This window comes from Heloderma suspectum, chromosome 1 (genome assembly GCF_057233095.1).
Source record: "Heloderma suspectum isolate Gila_16-S chromosome 1, 16-S_ref, whole genome shotgun sequence".
NCBI lineage: Eukaryota > Metazoa > Chordata > Lepidosauria > Squamata > Helodermatidae > Heloderma > Heloderma suspectum.
The window spans coordinates 49940587-49960917 of record NC_139458.1 but is presented as its reverse complement, the minus strand read 5'-3'; the positions used below and the strand labels follow the sequence as shown (position 1 = coordinate 49960917).

Genomic DNA, 20331 nt, shown 5'->3' with positions numbered 1-20331 from the left:
TCTCTAATCCTTCGAGCTTCTTTCTGTATATGATTTAGGGTTACATTCCGAAAAGCAAATGGGAGATGGATACTTCTGAAGCAAAACTAGGTGGGTATTTCATTTATTATTGCTATTTTTAAAAAATCTGATGAAAGTATTTGCACAACTGCAGTTTCCTACTCTGATTACTTGCCTAAGGCAGAATGGTATGAATTGAGTTTGACATTTCTGAAGATATCTCTGAGCAGTGTAATATATACACTTTGTCTTCTGTAGTTGCAAAGACACAAATAATCGAATCCTTTAACTTGTAGTTTTTTGTGTCACTTGGGTGATGCATTACTTTTATATTAGTATATTAGTATTCAAATAAATATGTTGTGAGTAAAGGGAAATATTTGCATTGTCTTAATGTTTCCCACATAGGTGCTGAGAACAATAGGACTTAATGTGTATTCTTCTTTATACTATTTTTGTTTATAGGTCCATACATGTTAAGCTTTCATTAGTTTGCGTACATTGTTCAGCATTATGCTTTGCTTTGGCATGGTTGCAGGCAGCAAGTAACCACCAGCATTTCAAACCACTGTTAATGGGAAGTAGCTGTCAGTTCATTCATTAATTGCATTGAGACCTCAGTGATTCTGAGAGAAAAGAGAAATGAAGGCCAGACTTCATCGTGTTTCTGTCTTACATTTATTTTCAACAATCTTCCTTAAAAGCATATTGTTTCCTTAGAGGCCATTACTATTAAACAATTATTTGATTGACCGACCTAAGTGTGTGCTTTCTGGTTTTAAACTAGCTATAACTAATCAAATCAGTGTGATAATATGATTAATTGAAAACATTTGTAGAATCAGAACTTTTTCATAGGAACAGTTCTTATTGAAAAGGAAAATGGTTTGAACACTGAAATCTTATTAGCACCGTTATGCTGCAGAATATCCCTGGTAAGAATCAAAAAGATATATAATGCTGAACAATGGTTAATATATGGATATCAAGGAACTTCCATTACACTTCAGTTTCTGTATCACACATTGAAATAAATCATTGGTGCATACATCCCAACATAATTCTTGGAAGTTTTATAGCACAAGATACTAAGGAGTACTTCATTCCCTCCCGTATGTTTTTGACTTCCAGAGATTTAAGGTATGCACGGCAAATTCAGCATTAAGCTGGATTTATTGAGCATCCTTCCTAATAAGCTATTGCTATACTTGAAAACATGGACTTGAGCACACTCCGGGAGGGAGCACAGGACAGGAAGGCCTGGCGTGCTATGGTCCATGGGGTCATGAAGAGTCGGACACAACTGAACAACAACAACAATACTTGAAAACAATACTTTGGATTGCATTTATTTAGCAGACTAGTTGCTTGAGAGGGTGCAACATGAACTAAATGACAAAGTGTATGACATGTCCTTTCAGAATGTGAATCCAGGTATTGGTGCTTGCTCATTTAGTCTTTTTTAAATTCCCCTAACGCTTTAGGGTGCAACACTTTGGGGTGCAACTGGAGAAAACTCTTTTTTATTCTGGAACTATTTGCATAAAATTGCTTTCTGATGATTCTGGTACCTTTACTGCAGCTATGTTCTGTTGAAAAGCAATTGAAATTTCAAAAGAACAGAATGACTTCCTAATACTTAAGGTGTGTCCAGCAAAATGACAATGCTGGAGAGTTAAGTAGTTCAAAAATGAACTACCGATGAAGATGTGCACGTTCATAGAATTTAGAGCTTACTGTGCCAGTTGCTTAATGTCATGATTTTGTCACATTTGCATGGTGTGGTATAGTATTGATGAATTTAACAGTTTGTCAATAGTTATGTAATTTTAATATAAAAGTCCACACATTTTTACCACATACAAGGAACTGTTGTATATCTCACATAATTTCCCTTTTTCACACAGCAGTTTTTATATCCAAATATATAATCTGAGAATCTTTGCAAGATCGGTCATGATTTTATCCACTAGGAAGTTATATTCTCTCTCTGGGAAAAGGTCTTGGTATCCTAGTGGCTCTACATGGTTTCAGTCTTCTAGGATAAATTAAACTGAAAATTGGTGGTAAAGGTTGCTGATGGTAATCCTGGAGGTTTAGAGATGGGAGACTGCAACATGTCCTGGATCTGGATAGAATATACTCTAATATGTATAAATATAGAAAGTGGTTAGGTTGGTCTCTACCACATTCTATAGCGATTAAATGGGGAAAAGTTATATATGGGAAACATCCCTCACTAACTGTCTAAAGATTCCTATAATTCTCAGCTGCTTCATGGAGCAAATGCTAGAAAGCAGTTGTCTTATAATGATGCCCAAATTACTGGGTGTACATGGCATATGATGTGTGTGTAGATAAGCGGTCATGAATCTGTAATTGTTAGCTTCACACACTCACTGTAGTAGCAGGGTCTGTTTTCATGTGATTGTTGTAAGCACACCAATCTCATAAGAACATTGTATGTAAATTGAACTGAAGTACTTTAAGCAGTAATATTTTTAAAATAAGGGATGGTCCTGAATTAATTAATTAATTTATTTATTTATTTAAAACATTTGTGATCCACCTCTTAATCATGATTTGATGTGGCATGCAATATAGTTAATATACACAGTGAATAAAAACAATCCAGCATCAAAGTATGACTAACAGCACAGGGAAAAAATAAAAACAGTTTTAACCAGTTTTAAAAGGAGTTTTAAAACATCAGTGAAAATATGGGGTTGTAAATCCCACTTAAGGCCCATGCAGAGAGCAGTATCTTCAACTGGCATCTAAACACCAACAAAGCAGATTGTTAAGCAAATGGACAGGAGGAGGGAGTTCCACAAAGAAGGTATATCATTAGTTGCCACCCACCTCACCTTGGTGGGTGGGAGTACTCTGAGCAGAGCCTCTGAAGAAGGTCTTAATAGTTGGGCAGGCTTGTATAGGTATACGCTGTCCTACAGCTACCCTGATCCCAAGTCTGTGCTTTAGGGCTTTCTAAGTCAAAGCCAGCATCTTGAAATGTGTCCAGATGCAAATTGGTAGACAATGAAGCTCTTTACATACTAGTGAGATATGTTATTTACTGTCAGTGCCTGTTTGTTCGTTATATTTCTATACTGCCTTTCTGAGGCCAACCAAGGCAGTTTACAAGTTAACAGCCTTGCTGTTGTATTCTGAAGTTTCTGAACAGTCTTCAAAGGTGGTTTTATGTAAAGCACGCATCAGTGATTTATCAGGGCATGGATAACTGCACTCAGCTCTTGTTTTTCCAAAAATGGCCACAGCGGGTGCACCAACTGGTTGAAGATGCTGTGAGCCATGGAGGGTGACCGAGCATCCATCTTAAGGGGCCTGATCCTTTAGAGGTAATGCAACCACATCCAGAACACACTCAATCTTGCCTTGGTCAACTACATCACTAGTCAACTGTACTTCAGTCTTTTCTGGCAGTATGCCACTGTATACCAATTGCTAGAGCACAAACATTGGAAGAGGACTATTTCCTTCATGCTCTCCTTGTGGGCTTCCCAGATGGATCTGGTTGGACACAGTGAGAAACAGCATGCCAGACTATATGGACCTTTGATCTGATCCAGTAGCACTCTTTTTATGCTTTTATATTGTCAGTTCTCTTCTGTTTATTGGTCTGCATCCAGCCCATTACCAACTTCAAACACCTATTCAAAGCATCTACAGTAGATGGAAAGGAAAGAGACAGTTGTTTCATCAGCATACTGATGACAATTTACTCCAAATCCCCAGATGACCTCTCTCAGAAGCTTCATGTAGATATTAAACAGCATGGGGGACAAAATGGAGCTTTGTGGAACCCGGCAGCAGAATGCCATGGGGCAGAATAGCAGTCCCCTGATACTATCTTCTGGAACCAATCGGAATATAGGCACAGAAGCACAATCCCTTCAAATAACCATCCAAGACGGACAATGCAGAGGTTTACCATGGTCAGTAATATCAAAAGCCACTAAGGGGTCCAGGAGAACCATCAGTGATGCACTCCTCCTCCCTTCCCTTTCCACAAGATGTAGTGATGGCTAGAAATTTGGATGGCTTTAAAAGGGGGTTAAACAAATTAATGAAGGAGAAGGCTATCAATGGCTACTAGTCCTGATGACTATATCCTACCTCCACTATCAGAGGCAATATGCCTACATGCATCAGGTGCTGGGGAACATGGGTGGGAGGGTGCTGATGCACTCATGTGGGTTCCTGGTCAACAGCTAGTTGGCCACTATGTGAACAGAACGCTGGACTAATTGGACCCTTGGTCTGATCCAACATGGCTCTTCTTACGTTCTTATGTTCACTCCCGTTGAAGGTTATCTAACAGGGCAATGTAGAGAGAAAATGACATAGACAGTGTAGCAGTATTGCTCCTTTTCCAAAGTAGCTCTGAAAGTAATGGGCTGCTGGATGTTGTGATCTCAGCTAGCTTTCCAGATGCTCTGTGAGTGCTGTCTGATAAATAACAGTAAAATTCCGCTATGTGTTAGGCTCCTGATTCATAGGTATATCTCATATGTTAAACATTTTGCTACAAATGTTGCCTGTAACATAAAATAACGTGCTGTATTGGTGATATATTCTTCTGAATACTGTGTACCTGCAATCTCCTTACATACATGCTTGCAAAGAAAATAATATTTCAGCTAAAATATAACTGCTGCTAAGTGGTCACGAGTCCATCTGACAACTTCACTTTTGCAGTAAGTCCTTTCAAGCAATAATTTCAAAATGATTTCAGTACCAAAGCAGTCTTCATGGAAACAGAAGACAATTCTATTATAGGTCTAATGTTTGTCTCCACTCTCATTTTATTAAAAAATATGCTTGTGTGAAATGGTTATTACCATTGGGTATGTCTTACATCTTAAGCTGCTCTTCAGTCCTTTTGCATTTGCTTAGGTGAGTATTCATTACATTCCATAGAGGCATAGTTTAACATCACATTTTAAAAACATACCATAAGGAAGGAAGGAAACTCAGAGACCAAGAAATAAGAAGAACATTTCATGAAGTAGTTTACTGAATGAACAAGGACTTTGCTCTCAGTTCTTATTTCTCCCTTTTCTGTAGGAGTATTGCATACACCACTACTATGCCACTTGAATGAAAGAATTAATGTTTCCATGTTGATCAGATTTACCTGTTAATGCTTTGATTCAGAACAATTTGATGCCAGGACCAGTATCAAAGGAGCTGTGTGTGCAGCAGGGCTTTTCTGCCCCCCTCCCCTTGCAGCGTCCTTCCAAAAGCTGCTCCAAAAGATGGGCAAAGGCTGCTCTGGAGCATGATTTGGTGCAGAACTGAAGGACTGCAGATGGGAAGGAAAATCAGCAAAACACCACACACGTGTACACACACACACACACACACACACACACACCATAAGCCAAAGTACTTTCCACTTGTACACAGGACTGTTTGGATCCTGGGCCTAGTTTGTGAGAGTTTCAGTGTGGCTACCTTTCATATCTCAGATCATTTATCTTAAATATGTCCATATACTTCTCCCTTATGTAACTTTTATGCATTAATTGGTGCTATTCATGGTCAAAGCTCTCAAATAGAAAATGGTTTGTGTAAACTAATTTGTTGGTAAAGGGCAATAGATTTCAAAACACTTTTACTATTGCAAAATATTAAAGGTGCTTTTCATATCTTGCTGCTGGCAGATGGCATCCTTCTATGGAACTGAAACCACCGTTTTAATTTGAATATAGCTAGCATATATAACTGGAGCATTTGAAAATACAGTTAGAGTTTAACTAGAGTTAAATTGCCCCAAATAATCATAATATCATTATAGGTAAATGTAATAGTCCATTTATTGGATATATGCCATCTTTTAGGCTTGAAATAATTTCAGAAAAACTAGTGAAGTGGGTTTAGATGATTTGATTTAATATGATTTCATACTTATAAATTCTGTTTTGGTATACAGAAACACATATTGTCATTTGTTAATTTACATATAACTGCCACCCTTCTGTTTGCACTAGTAAGAAATGAGCATTTATGATTTGTAATGTTCTGTCCTACAAACAGGGAGGATGAGGGATTTGCCAACTTGTAATAACAATCTCTGGTGGACATTTAGACAAACTATAACCTTAAAATATGCTATTGTGCATTTAAACATTGGTATATTTGTAAAAATCATTTAAAATGTTCAGTCTACTACACAGCCCTGTGAACCTGTGAAAAAAAATTATGCATATAGAAAGTCTTTGTGAGCTATAGCACTAATTTCATCAATTCACACCTGCTTGCAGTACAAACTACTTCCTAGTAATGCAGGTTTTGAAATATACTGTTCAGGAAAAAGTGACCATACCAAAAAAATTACTATAACCATAATTCTGAACTTCACATCAGGAGAGTCATATTGGTTCAAGCAAAGGTAGGAAATGGTAAACTGCCTGTGGATTTAATTTGTAGTGGATACTCTGTACCATAGATCGCTTGGTGAAACAGTTCAAAAACTGTCTTGTGGTGTTTCTGAAATAAGTGTAAATGTCTGGTGGACTCCTGATGTATTTGCCACTGCATTGGCCTAAACACAAGGAATGAAAGGTTGCTTTTAATAATTAAACTGCTGGTAAAATGGAGTCATCGTTTTCGGAACATGTTCAAGTATCACTATAGTATATGAACTCTGATGTGATTATCCAAGACGAGAAGCTTCTCTCCTTTCTGTGTGTATATCTTACTATATTACAGACTCATGGCTCAATGTTTCAAATGGGTAGAAATGGGTTTTCCCATTTATCTGAATTTGTTCCACTCATGAAGACACCCAAGAACATGCGGAATCCACTGTTATAAGATACCAACTTGCCCTTTTAAGAGTATTTCCATGCACCTTGTTTGTGTTGGGCATTACACAGAGTTTTCTCCTTTAACCCTAAGGCTGTATGTTTGTTCTCAGACAAATTGGATGGATTGCGAACTGGTGCTAAGAGGAAACGTGATTGGGAGGCAATTGCCAGCAGAATGGAAGATTATCTTCAACTTCCAGATGATTATGATACCCGTGCTTCTGAACCTGGAAAGAAGAGGGTAATAAATGCCACTTTGGATTTAATGTCTCAGAGGGCAGACCCAGAAGCCTTTCCACAAAGCAAGAACTGTATATTTTGATTCAGTTCATGTATGTTTGGGGGCATTGTTGGGTCCATTGTTTTCATTTTATTGTTTCATTAGGTTCCATTTCTCTTACTGACAAAGCTTCTGAAAATCAACATGCCTAGTCGTGTGTGTGTGGTAGAGAGGACTAGAAAGAGAAGATAGCAAAGCTTAGTAGTATGTATATAAAGCTAAAGGCAGGAAAGGCTGTATAGCAAGAGGCAAAGGAAAAAAAACAGTTAGTAACTGTGGAAATGGAAAACACACAGATACTTGATAGATTTGCAGTATGGGTAGAGGGCGCGTATTAAAGCTGTCTACTGAAGTTGCTACAGGGTCCCAAAAGGATAATCCGCTTAGTGCTGTGCCAGATTTTCATGAGGTTTGATTTTTACACCAAAAGTTGCTGTTTGGGGAGGCAGTATGAAACCCCCTACCTTCCGCGCTCTCTCCCTCCCCCCCATCTCACTTTTACACCTACAGCTATTGTTCCCCTGATGTGCTGTGTTGTGGGAGGAGAGGAAACACATCCCCAATGCCCAGGCAACGCTCCCTGCCTTGCTACACTGTGCTGGCAGTTTCATGGCCCTACATCCCATTGAAAGTAATGCATTGCAGATGGATGATGCCCAGATGGATTCATCCTCACTGTCTTACTTTCAGTGGGATGCACATTTAGATGTACATCTAAATACACATCCCCATCATGTCCAAATTACTCAGCTAAACACAATTGAAACAGGGCAACAGAGTATTAGCCTTGCTGCCTCTGCAACAGGGATGGGTTTGCGCTTTGCCCCAACACCTCCCTTGTGAACAGTTTCACATCCTTTCACAAAGGGTTGCAAAATTGCTAAAATTGGGGGGGGGGGGAATCTTTTGACTCAGTTCTAATTCCATTACAATTTGGTGAACTTTGAGAGTTGAAAAGACATATGGAAAATAAGATGAGAGTACGGCTGAATAGCGCATCTTTTTGTGCCTTGAGGCTTCAGTGCTTCATTCTCAATTTCATTATCTGTTTTTATATAATTTTAACAGGTAAATAACATGGATGGTAGAAAGTAGGCTTTAGTGAGCCAGGCTAACCATTTGACTTGTGCACATTTTTCCTGTCCCAGTATTGGATAGCAGGCCTAGGCAAGACAATTGCGTAGGACCCTTGGTTTGAGACTCAACTGCCTGTGAGGGTTGGCATTACTAGGTTGGATGGACACTGTCCTCATTTAGTATATGGCGGCACCATACATCTAAAAGAGAAGTTGATCAGGAACAGCCTTGGGGAGCCACTGGAGAAAGTTTCAGTAATCGAAGCAGGAAGCAGAAAAACAGGAATGAATGGTCACCCTATGACATCCTCACATGTTCAGTAAAGAAGCAAAAAGCAGGTCCTGAAGTGATGCACTTCTGCTTTTGGTGCTTCCTGGTTACATATGAGGATGGACCTTGAACAGCTTCCCTAGGATAAGATGTGCGAATGTCATACTCGTGAGTTCCAAATGTGTATGGAACTCACATCTGACTGCAGGGGAATGCCCTGTACAATAAGCAACTGGGTTTTACAATCTACAGTAGCCAGCACTGAGAAGGAGAACAAGACAGAAGAATGCCCTCATATCATCTTAGATTTCTTTCTTTGTGAGCAAAGTGTCCATCTGAATTGTGCAGAAAGGATTGTGCAGTGACTTCTGAAATTACAGAACTGAAAGTGGCTTAGACTTAAGGTTTGTCCACCTCTCTGTCAGTATGTTAGGATGTTCAACTGATGGGGTTGCTATCCCTTTTCTAAATTGTCTGAAATCTTTGTTGAGTGCTACACTATTGGGGTAAAAAAGTTTCACTTCCTTTTCCTGAAATGAGAATCATTCCAACATTATGTTCTTTGTAGGTGAGGTGGGCAGACCTTGAAGAAAAAAAGGATGCAGACAGGAAGAGGGCCATTGGTTTTGTTGTGGGACAAACAGATTGGGAGAAAATCACAGATGAAAGTGGTCATTTTGCTGAGAGAGCCCTCAATCGCACCAAATACATCTGATGCAATTGACAAATGGATTTTTTCTACATTTAGGGTAAGAGCTAAACCTTTTGTGCCTCTGTGTGTTTTTGAGAATGAGCTAAAGAATGTTCAGTGATAGAGTTCTGCTCTAGATAATGACATTGGGGCATAGATAGACTAGTCAATTGTGCATATCTATTTGATGTCTAGTCTCCTATTTTATGTGTGATGATAGGAGGAAATGGAATGCCACAGTTCAAATATTTAGCAATGAGAAACTTTTCAAGGAAAGCCTTACTACTCGTCAGCACTGTGGTTATTTCTTCCATGCCAGATGCTGACTAGTTCTTTGTAACCATTTTCTTTTCTCTGCAGGCCATTTGCTTTGGTGAGAACTGAACACAGGGTGGCATGGAACATGTAATTCCCCATCTTGAGAGTTGTGGGATTCTTTTCTTTGAAGCTTTTATTTTATTGCATTCGTTGAAATTCTAACTGGTGATATCCAGCATCCCCAAGTTATATGGAGTCCTCTTGCATCTAAATGTGAAAGAAGGTTTTTGTTTTACAATTGGTAGTCTTAGCTTTTATGTGTGCAGTAGAATGGAAAGATAAGGCCAAGGACATTTCCTCTGCTGTACTGTCACAGAATGTCAGCATTACCATTGCATTGTTGCTTTGTGGCTGTTGTTATTTTATACTGTACAAACTTTGTAGTTTATTGTACTAGAAAGCAGAACAATAAACTTTCACTATGAACCTAGTGAATGACGTAGTCGGCCATATATATCATGTGGGCTTTTTTATGTGTGCATGTGTGTGTCTGTGTTTACCTTTTAAAACATGGGCTCTTCATCTCTTGGCAGAATGCTGGAAGCTCCTGTTCGGGAATGCAGGTGAATGAGCCCTTGGTGATAGTCCAGAACCCTTTTGGTCATTAAAGGATCCTGTTTCCTTATAAACTTCTGCTTCAAAGCATTATTATTCTTCACACACAAAAATTAAACATGCACACAATTGCCAGAAAGCACTCATGTATGCACAGAGACTAAAAGCCATTCAACTGTCCCAAGAAGAGGGCTTTATTTCATGTTGGAAAGAAAGTGTTTTGTCTCTAGGAGGATGGTTGAGTGACTTTAAATACAGTGGTCTCTCTGTCTTATGACATGCACAGCTTCACGTGCTTGCTAATGAACAAATGGAATGAATTGTTTTTATACTTTCAGATGTCCAATTCAGTGATTTATGTTGTGAATTATATGGATAGAGAAGGAGCCAGATTATCTGAATGAGGCTATTTCCATTAATGAAATCTTAGAAATTGTGGTCTTTACTTTTATTTTAGAAAAGGGGAGGGAGGGACTGAAAGCTGCTTCAGCAATTCTTCTTAGTCAATCAATTTAGTGATTACCTTGCAAACAGTTTCTGTTCACAAGCACATTAGTAGTGATGAGGGTATTTTTCATATTGAAGGAGGCCACTGTTTAGTATTTAATGAACGGTTTGTTACTGTAATATATTTGTTTACTTGACATTTTCCAATCTGATAAATTATGTTTAATTTAATGTTCCCAGAATGAATAATAGAATATCTGAATGCAGCGCAGAATGTTAAAGGGCTACAGAAGCTTATTCATGTGTATAGTTTCCCATTATGCCATTCTGTGACATTTTATTTTTGCTAAGCTGTTTTTGGACCTGCATTTCACAAAGTTACAAAGAGACATAGGAAACTGGAAGCTGTTTTGACCTTGTAGTGGTCAGGATTGCACTCATTGTTGCTATAAGAAACCAATAATTTGATAAGGATACAAAGAGATGCTACGCTGTTCTCAAAGCTGGAATAATAACTGGATCTTTTGGATAAAGATGCTCAGGAGAATCTCTTGTTTGAACCCTATATAAGTGATTTTTTTACGTAAGCATGCCTCGTATCTAAACCAACTTCCTTTTGGGTTTTTTGTCCAAGAAAGAGAAAGGAAGTTCTACATAATACTTAGTTAAGCAGGCAGATGTAGTATTTATCAGAATGATATGGTTTACTGCTCTTGTGTGAAGAGAAACAGAAATGGTAAGACCCAGGGTCATCTGCAACATTTTAAACATGCAAACTTTTGAAGTGCACAACACTGATTTGATTATGAAGATTTTCTGTGCATGCTGTGTTCAAGTTTAAGCCCACTGAAATCTGTCCTTTGTCTGGCATGGTGGATGTTTCTCTTCACCATATATACTGGCTTCTTTACAAGAAATTTAAGCATCTTTTAAATTTGTCTGAATTCACAATTCTAATGCATAAGAATAATCTTTTTCACTTACAAAATAATGAGAAATTACTTCTACAAATACCTTTTGTCATCCCTGGCAGAAGACTAAGGATTGGTATCTGCTCTTCTGACATCAGAGCTCTCATCTATAGAGTCAATGTTATATTATCCTGTTCATTGCTGCAACTCGATATTTGACTATCATGGAACTTTTATGGCAACATTTGCAGAAGAACCCCTTTCCACCTAAGACAGAGGCTTGAGTTAGACAAGTGTAAATGTAATGCCAGATGAGCAAGAAGAACTTACTTGTGCAGCATTGCATGCACTCAGCATCTCATTTGAACTGCTACTCTTTATGTATTGTTAGTATACCAGTGCAGTGCTCACCTGAGCTATGGATGCCTGGCACAGTACCACTGCACACACGGGTGTGGAAATTCTTCTTGGCCACTCTGCGTCGTGTTTAAATTAGGCCTGTGTGCTTCCTATTCTAATACATCTGGCTGTAGATAATTGTACTCTTATTGCTGTTTTAGCATGGTTCTGTCACCACAATTTAGTGTCTTTTTGTGTATCCAAGCCTTGTACGCTGTTTCAGTACATTATTTGGAACCAACTGCATATTCTAGGGAAGACTTGTGATATTCCCCATTCTTATGGTTTGATAGCACCACCTGTGGAAAATTTGCTACACATGTTGGAATGCAACAATCGATGCTTCAATAATACAAATGATAGAATAGGCTGTTGGAGCTCTGTAATGCATATGTTCCATGTTTTCAGAGCTTCCTTATTCCTTTTCTATTTTCTTCTTACTTTCTGTGGGCAGCACTTCAGGAATACCTCCATGGTCAGGAACAGCTGAAGACTAGTTGTTGGTGAACAAGCAATGTGGAAGGGCTGTTGCCTTCATTTTATTTTATTTTCAGCAATTATGCCTTACTTTTCTAACAAATATTCGAGGCAACTTACAGTCAAATAAAACTAGACTCACATTAAAACAAAGAATGTCAATAAAACACTGACGATCTTTTAAAAAACACACACAAAAGGCCAGGCAGCATAAAATAATCTAAGCATGATAATCTACAAAATAAATAAAATCTAAAAAATAAATTAACTAGTCTTCACTGCTAATGTAAAAGTTAGCAGTGAAGGAGCCTGGTGAACTTCTGTTGGGAAAGCTGTCCAAGATCTGGAACACCTCAGCTGAAAAGACCTTGTCTAGGGTACCCACCTACTGTATTTCTGAAGCAGCATCCCAGAAGATGAATGAAGTTGCCGGTCAGGTTCATGTGGAGGAAGCTGATTCTGATTGTGGGCTTCCTGGAAGCATCTGACTGGCCATTGCTGAAAAGAGGATGCTGGACTAGACAAATCTTTTACCTGTTCTTGCATATGTGGGCATTGTTGCTACAGACATGACCAAGGCAGAAGAAGTCCATTCACACATGTTTGAACTTATTTCCAAAAAGTAATTTTGTCATTTTTTAATTGATTAGCTCAGAATTGCTATATGAGAGGAAAAAAGAAATCTTGATATTCCAGATTTAGTTCAGATGATGTTGACCACCACCAACTGTGGCCACATAGCACTTATTACTGTACTTTGAACATTGATGATTGTTTGAACAAGATGGAAAATTAAAACTGCCTACTGTAGTCACAATTTCCACATATTCAGCATCATCAAAGGGAATTAAATATTGAACTTCTGAACAATCCTCTGTCACTGTTTTGTGGGATTCTAGCTGAAAAATAGATTACTTATGAATTGAACAAATGAATGGCATATCACCCTCACTAAGAGCAATTTACATTTAATATTTCAGTAGCAATGGTACAGTCTACAGGGTATTACAAGTCAGTGTGCTTCTTGATCTTTGAGCTTGGAATGAGGAATTCTTGAAAGAAACCATTACTTCCTGTCAGTAGCTAGCTTACTGAATTGGGTAGCATGGAAACATTTAATGTTAGGTATACTGTAATTGACCCTGGGACACATCCTCTTTTGAGATGGAGGGTGAAATGTTTTCATCGGTACATAACACTTGAGTATAATGTAGAGGACCCACACTGATTACATTGAAGAATGATACTAAAGGTAGCACGCAACCTCCCTTTAAAGGCAGTGGCAAAACTCGCTGCTGTTATTAAAGTTGGATTGCTCCTATTACATTTGACAACAACAAACGTTTGATTAAGCTTCTTTCTTTGCAGAGTTTTATCATCCTGCCTTGAATAAACATTTAGGAAAAGGTACATTTCATTCAAAAAGCCATTAGTATTCAACGCTCTTTGATTCATCTGTACATTTATTTAAGAAATTTATTACCGGCTTTTCATTATATAGTGATGAAGTCTCTTCTCCTGGTGCAGTCTGGGCAGGTTCACACATCATTTTAAGCCAAAGTAGTTTATAAGCTACTCACAGTAGCTTATAAGTTCTTGTATCCACCACAGGATTGGACTGTGCATAGCTTATTTTCCCTGCCCTCCTCCCTCTAGTGTCCTTCTGCTCAGCCAGGATGATATCCCAGCTTCCTTTGCGCTGGATAGCACTCCCTGCCTATCCTCGTGCCACAGCTACGTCATGTTCCTCCCTCCATGCCGCCAAAGGAGCGAAAACCCTGTTTGCACCAAAAAGGGAATGGCATCTATAAACCCTTGGAAGTTTGTAGAATCAGGACAAAACTTCATACACAGCTTCCCCTAGTAGGGAGGCACCTGATATACCATCAGAACCCTGCATGATTATGCACAGAGGAGTGAAAACCCCGTGCGCACCAAAAAGGGGGTGGCAGCAATAAACCCTTGGAATTTTGCAGGATTGGAACAAAACATCATATACAGCTTCCCCTCGTAGGGAGGTACCCAATGCGCCATCAAAACCCGGTGTCCCTTCCCCCTCCCATTCCTTTCGTTTCCCCCACTGACAATAGCACGCTTTTGACAGACTTCTTTTCCCACTGTTCACTATGTCGGAGTAGCGCTATTTTGCAGTAGTGGTGTTTCACAATAGCACTATTTCACTTATTCACTTTAATGAGCTTCCGCAACGCGTTGAAAACTTGGTTGTTTGGGCAGGCATTTGGGGTGGGCCAGGGAAATTTTAGAAAATGATGTTTTAATGTGTAATTTTATTGTTTTTAAACTGGTTGTGTTATTGTACATCGCCCAGAGTGGCCGGGTGACAGGCCAGATGGGCGATTAAGAAAATAAATAAATAAATATTCACTACTTTGTAGTTGCACCCTTTGGATATAGGGCAATTGGAGCTATATGACACTGCTCTTCATTTTTACTTTGCAGTATGTTGCAGTAGTGCTATTTCAGAGTAGCGCTCTTTCGACGTTTCAGGGGCGGTTTAGAGTTTTTCTCATTGACTGTCTGTGCCTGGCTGCTAGGCAGATCTCAGAAACAGAGATATGCCAGGTGGAGCAGAACAGTAGCAGCGGTTTTGACCACTCTTGCCAAGTGACTCTGTAGGCGACCTTTAAACCACACTTTAAGCCACTGTGGAGTGCCAGATGACACGATAAGCCACAATGGTTTAAATAAACCTCAATGCAGACCATGGCTTATGTCACAGTACCAATATCATTATTAAGCCAAAATAAGCCACCATGGCAGGGGAAAACTGCTCGCAGATGACACAATAAGCCATGGTGGTTTAAAAGCTACTGTGAATAGCTTATGAACCACCATGCTTATCATGATGTGTAAACCCAGTCATTGTGTCAACTGAAGCATTCCATATTAGAAGAAGAGCTAAGAATTATTTGCATTACTACTGCAGGCAACTGAAACTGAAAAGGCTGGTGATGTCATGAAAAATGGTAAGGCCATGGATCCACATGATTCCACTATGGAGTGGCATAAAAACCAACAAGAACCTCTGATCCCTTTCTTATTAAAAGCTGTAGAACAGTAGTGGGTTTTTGGCCCTCCGGATGTTTTGTCCTACAATTCCCATCAGCCCTAGCTAACATAGCCAATGATGAGGGAGGATAGGAGTTGTAAGCGAAAATATCTGGAGGGCTACAAATTGCCCAGCCCTGTTGTAGAGGATACCAACAAATCTGTCTCCCAAGTAGAATGTATGAGGCTGTTATAGCAGTGCTTCTTAAAACATTGAGAGACCCTTAATCTTTAGCAAACTGTTGGCTGATTTCTGTAATGAAAGGTGACACAAATTTTGGACATTACCCTGTTTCTTAAGGTTTTCTCCTGTGTTCTCCATCAAAATCAAGTGGGGTATTTTTTTTTCAGACAAGGTTTGGATCATTTGCACCGTCTTATTGACATTATTATAATCAAAATAAAAATTGGTGTCAGGTATTAGCATTCTCCCTGAATGCAGAGAACATTCATCTTAAGGAGGTATTTCATTTATCTCCTATGACGTTGTGGCATTGCCTAGGTTTTAAAACTTGGCTTTGGCGCTTATAGCACTTCTGAGCTAATTGTTCTTTTACACTGTTGACAGTCTTGGAATAAAATAGGATGTCCAGCTATTACCATATCTAACAGTAAAAGAATGAAATTAACAGTAATAAAGTGAAATTTCGCTTAAACCCAGTGTACCTTGACTGGATCACTAATGTAGGAGTACTATTATGACCTTTGCAATCAGCTTTGAATTCAGTGAAGATAAAACATCTTTAGACTTCAGGATGTGTCTGGATCAAAAGAAAATTTTGCTCAAATCACATTGGTCTGCTACTCATTTTCTCAAATGTAGCTTTGCCATGAAGGCAGGTGCCAGAGATGTGGATTCCCACAAGTGGGCTATGTGCATATGGATTGCAGATAATGAAGTTTATAATGCCACATGAACTTTACTTTGTCCACATATGTATCACTTCTACTCATTTGGTTTTGCAGAGAAAACAAATATAGCAACAAAATATATTTGCTATATTTTCATATTTTCCAAATATGACCTTCCATAGGTTCAGCAAGCTGTGTTGGTGGCAGGGAACTTGATAAACCATTCTCCTTGTCACATACTAAGATCCAACATCTTTTCCACACATTACTTGATAGAAATTCCTAACAGGGGAAGACTCTTAACATTCCTCTTTTTAAAAAAAATTGACAAAAGTTTGCTGATTTTATTTCACTGTTGAAGCTTGAGTACTTTCTATAGATATGGGTTAACCCAACCCCTCACTCTTTCCCCTTTTTCTCCCTATCTTCTGTTTCTCTTCCCACAGATGTATTCATTTTATTTCTGTTTCCTTCTTCCTTCCTCCTTCCTATTTTTCATTAATTGGGGAAGTTCTGGGTTAGGGTTGATGTGATGGGGTGTTGTTGTCTATGCTGAGTAAATGTAGAAAAATAAAACGCAATATTTTTTTAAAAACAAAACTAGACTGTTTCCAAAGATTTTACTGGGACTTCTACTTCTAGGGAAAAGGCAGGCAGGAACCTTTCCCCATCATGGTCCCTCTTCAGAATTCCTCACATTTTACCCTGATTACACCCTTGAGGAAATGCAGTGCCTTTAATTGAATATCTTTGGTTGCAGTTTGTTTCAGTTGTGCTACCTTCTGCAGCTTAGGGTAGTTGTAACAATACCAATTCCACCTCTGGACAGCACGATTAATAGTCAAATATTCTGGGAACTTACTGCTGGAACTTCTAGATTTTAGACCTTATGCTGAAATTAGGTATGACCTTCACACTGGAATACAAAAACACAAATGGATAATGGTTGGTTACCAGATGCTGGTGCCAAAATCTAGCAATGGTATTTCCCTCAAGCTCTGTTTGAGAGCATCCTGATGTTGAAGACAGAATGCTGCAGTAGATAGTCCCTTGGTCTGGTACAACAAGGCAGTTCTTCTGTTTAAAGAAATACCTTCCTCCCGAGCATAGCATGTACAACATCCTACATGCTTAGCAGGCTTGGCTTCCAAGAATAAAGATGTTTGGCTTCTCACCATTCATTGACTTAACTGTGTATGATATTTTGGCACATATTTGTATTAATAAATATAAGTAACCATGATGGTCCATGATCAAATGCATAAATATCATCCAAGGCAACTTGCATTCCTCTGGCAATGTTCTTATGAAAATCAAGAACAATGTGTGCAAGGACCAGAAAGCACACACAGAGGAATGAACTATTGCTAGAATTGCCCTAGACTAATATTTGACACTTGATAGGTGCAGTAGTCAACTCTGCAGATGTTGTCCAAGTTACATTCTAATTCTTCATCAGCTGAGCGCTGCGTTATAGTGAAATAACCATTAAATAAGTCACTTCTGTTATATAGCACTGATTCTGTCTGCACTGCAAGTAGGTATGGAGCTACCATGCGGCAATTATGAGTGCACCGTGCACCACGGAGATTGAATGCAACCGTCCCTCTTGTAAAACAGTGCAGATAAGCTCTTGGTGATATGAGTGGAGCTATGTTATTACTTTATACTGTTTAAAACAGATGTGCACACCCATATCAGTCCCAAGAGCTGGATCCAGTGTTGGCTCAGAGACCGGACATGTACACCCCCCCTTCACTGCCTGCTGAAATCTGGGGAATCTCTGAGGGGGGAGGTAAAAAACCTCTCCCATCTCCAAGTGATCACCACTAAGTTTGAACAGCGATCTCACAAATCGGGGAACAGCGTTTTTCCTACCACCACAGCCCAGCTAAATGGGTGGGGTCCTGCTGGCCTCAGGGGCTTCTCGGGGAGTGGTCAAGGGTCACAGGTTGTACACCCTTGTTTTAAAGGAAGAATCCCATTTTTTCCACTTCTTGGGTTGTTTGGATCAGCAGGATGCTATTCTGATGGTGGAGATCATACACAAATAAAGTAAGTATGTAGATGTTACCAAGGTGAAGGAAACCTACATATAGAACTTGTGAGAGAGCCATTTATGTTTTTCCATGACTTGTTTTCCAATCTGAAGTCTCATGGTACCTTGAAATTGGTGTATGCAGCTGGTAAGTTACATAGAAGAACTTCAGATTGAAAAGAGACAGTAAAACAATACTAGCAGTATACAGTGAGTGGTTTCACTTCCACAAGGCTGTATGTACTTAGCACTAAAAAAAAAATAAAAAATCTGCGTCCAGACAATCTCAGTTCTGCACCAAACTTTATAAAGTATATACAATTCAGAATTCTGCAAGTTGTACAAATTAAATGTATGCAATGTCTTATTTTGCATAATTGCGGGGGCAGGTGGGCTTGCTAGTGTCCCTAATCACTGAAAATCTAATTCAGCTCTCTGGCTTCTGAGGTTGGACTCTTCTTTTAAAATAAAAATGTATTTTAAAAGCTTGTGATTCCTAGGTGAATTATATATTCACCACCACCCTCTGTACCAGCTTGCAGGTTATGGCTTTATTTGGACATAATGCTAATCTGGTTTAGTGTTATGGGATTGAGCCTGAGGCTTGTCAGCTCCCCACTTCCCTTTGCTGTGGTCATAGGGAGGAGATAAGAATCTTTCATTTCCATTTTTAACTAAGCTTTATTTATTTATTTATTTATTGCATTTATACCCCGCCTTTTTTCCTCTTGCAAGGAACCCAAGGCGGCTGACATTATCCTCCTCCTCTCCATTTTATCCTCACAACAACAACCCTGCGAGGTGGGTTGGGCTGAGAGTCTGTGACTGTCCCAAAGTCACCCAGTGAGCTTCCATGGCCGAGTGGGGACTAGAACCCAGATCTCCCAGCTCCTAGTCCAACACTCTTGCCACTACACCACACTGGCTCTATTTGTTTGGTTTATGTCCAAACCCAGACAAACTTTCCTTAACTATAGTTTAGGGAAAGAAGCTAACTTCATACCATGGTTTATGAGGCTGGCTTGTTTTTATAAACCATAGTTAAATTAACCGCAGTTTGTCCAGGTTCAGACATAACAAGAAATGGTGGTTAATTGAAAAGAGAAGAAAAATGTCTGATCTGTTTGCATCATACCAGCCACATCTTTACATAACATAATGTCTTCTGGAAACTGCTGCTAAAGTATGGAATGTGCATGTATCATGTGTTCAATAAACCATCTTGAGATTTCTGTATTAGAGATGCATTTCATGATATTTTTAAATGCATGGCTGAAGCAGACAAAACTCCATTTGAGAGGATCAACATTAATATAAAAGGAGTTAATTCTTCAAGGTTGTTGAAGAATCCCAACTTTCATAGTGAATTTAAATTAGGACTAACACACAGACTGCCTTTATTTATTCCCAGCTCATTTCATTGTAGTCTCTGGAAGCAGGGCTGTCCATTGACTAAGGGCTTCTTCACAGAGAGCTTTTATCCTGCAATTGAGATTGGTTACTCATGGAAGTTTGCTGGTCCTTTAGATTACATCATCAACCTCCAGGGTGTCTCCCACACTAAATTACCTTTATTCCATTTTTAAAAAGAGAATGAGCTATCAAATTACATCACTTGAGCTCTGCTTGAGTTCCCTCCTGAAAAGAGGGAAAGCCACAACAAGAGGATCTAAGCACCATCTAGCAGCTGTATGATGAAACATATGGAAGACTCAGATAATGGGGGAAAGGAGCAGGAAAGGAAGCACATATAAAGGGAACCCATTGTGATCCTGCATTTAAAACGGAAGCAGAAAGCCCCATTTTAAATGCGGGGTTTTAGGCTGGTGTAGAGATGCTCTAAATATTGAGAAGCAAAGCATATTAAATGCAGGTCAAAGTCAACATCCTGGTCAAAATCACCTAATGTGCTTGACATTTTACAAATAGAGTCCTTATTTTACTCCTTTTCTAGTTTTTGTAATCTAATTATTTCTGTTCTAGGAATGTACAGTGTATTCATTTATTTTCTTTCCTCCCACCATGATGTCATTAGCGAACAAGGTTAATGGATCTTAACTTCAGCAAATGCTGGGTTTGGCCATTCACACAACCAGTCCACTGAGGACTTTGAT

At 39.0% G+C, this 20331-nt stretch overlaps 1 protein-coding gene across 4 annotated transcripts in view; it reads left to right on the top strand.

The window, feature by feature from the left end:
• Positions 1-10095, top strand: part of YLPM1 (YLP motif containing 1) — a 71191-nt gene extending 61096 nt beyond the window's left edge. For 3 of the 4 annotated variants that reach the window (XM_084842331.1, XM_084842322.1, XM_084842308.1), the window contains 4 exons: positions 39-90; positions 6944-7074; positions 9029-9209; positions 9512-10095. In XM_084842331.1, the coding sequence (XP_084698457.1) occupies positions 39-90; positions 6944-7074; positions 9029-9175 (330 nt within the window). In that variant the 3' untranslated portion in view covers positions 9176-9209; positions 9512-10095. The remainder of the gene's footprint in view (positions 1-38; positions 91-6943; positions 7075-9028; positions 9210-9511) is intronic. The other variant, XR_014788923.1, reaches the window with a different exon arrangement.
• The last annotated feature ends 10236 nt before the right edge of the window (positions 10096-20331 follow it).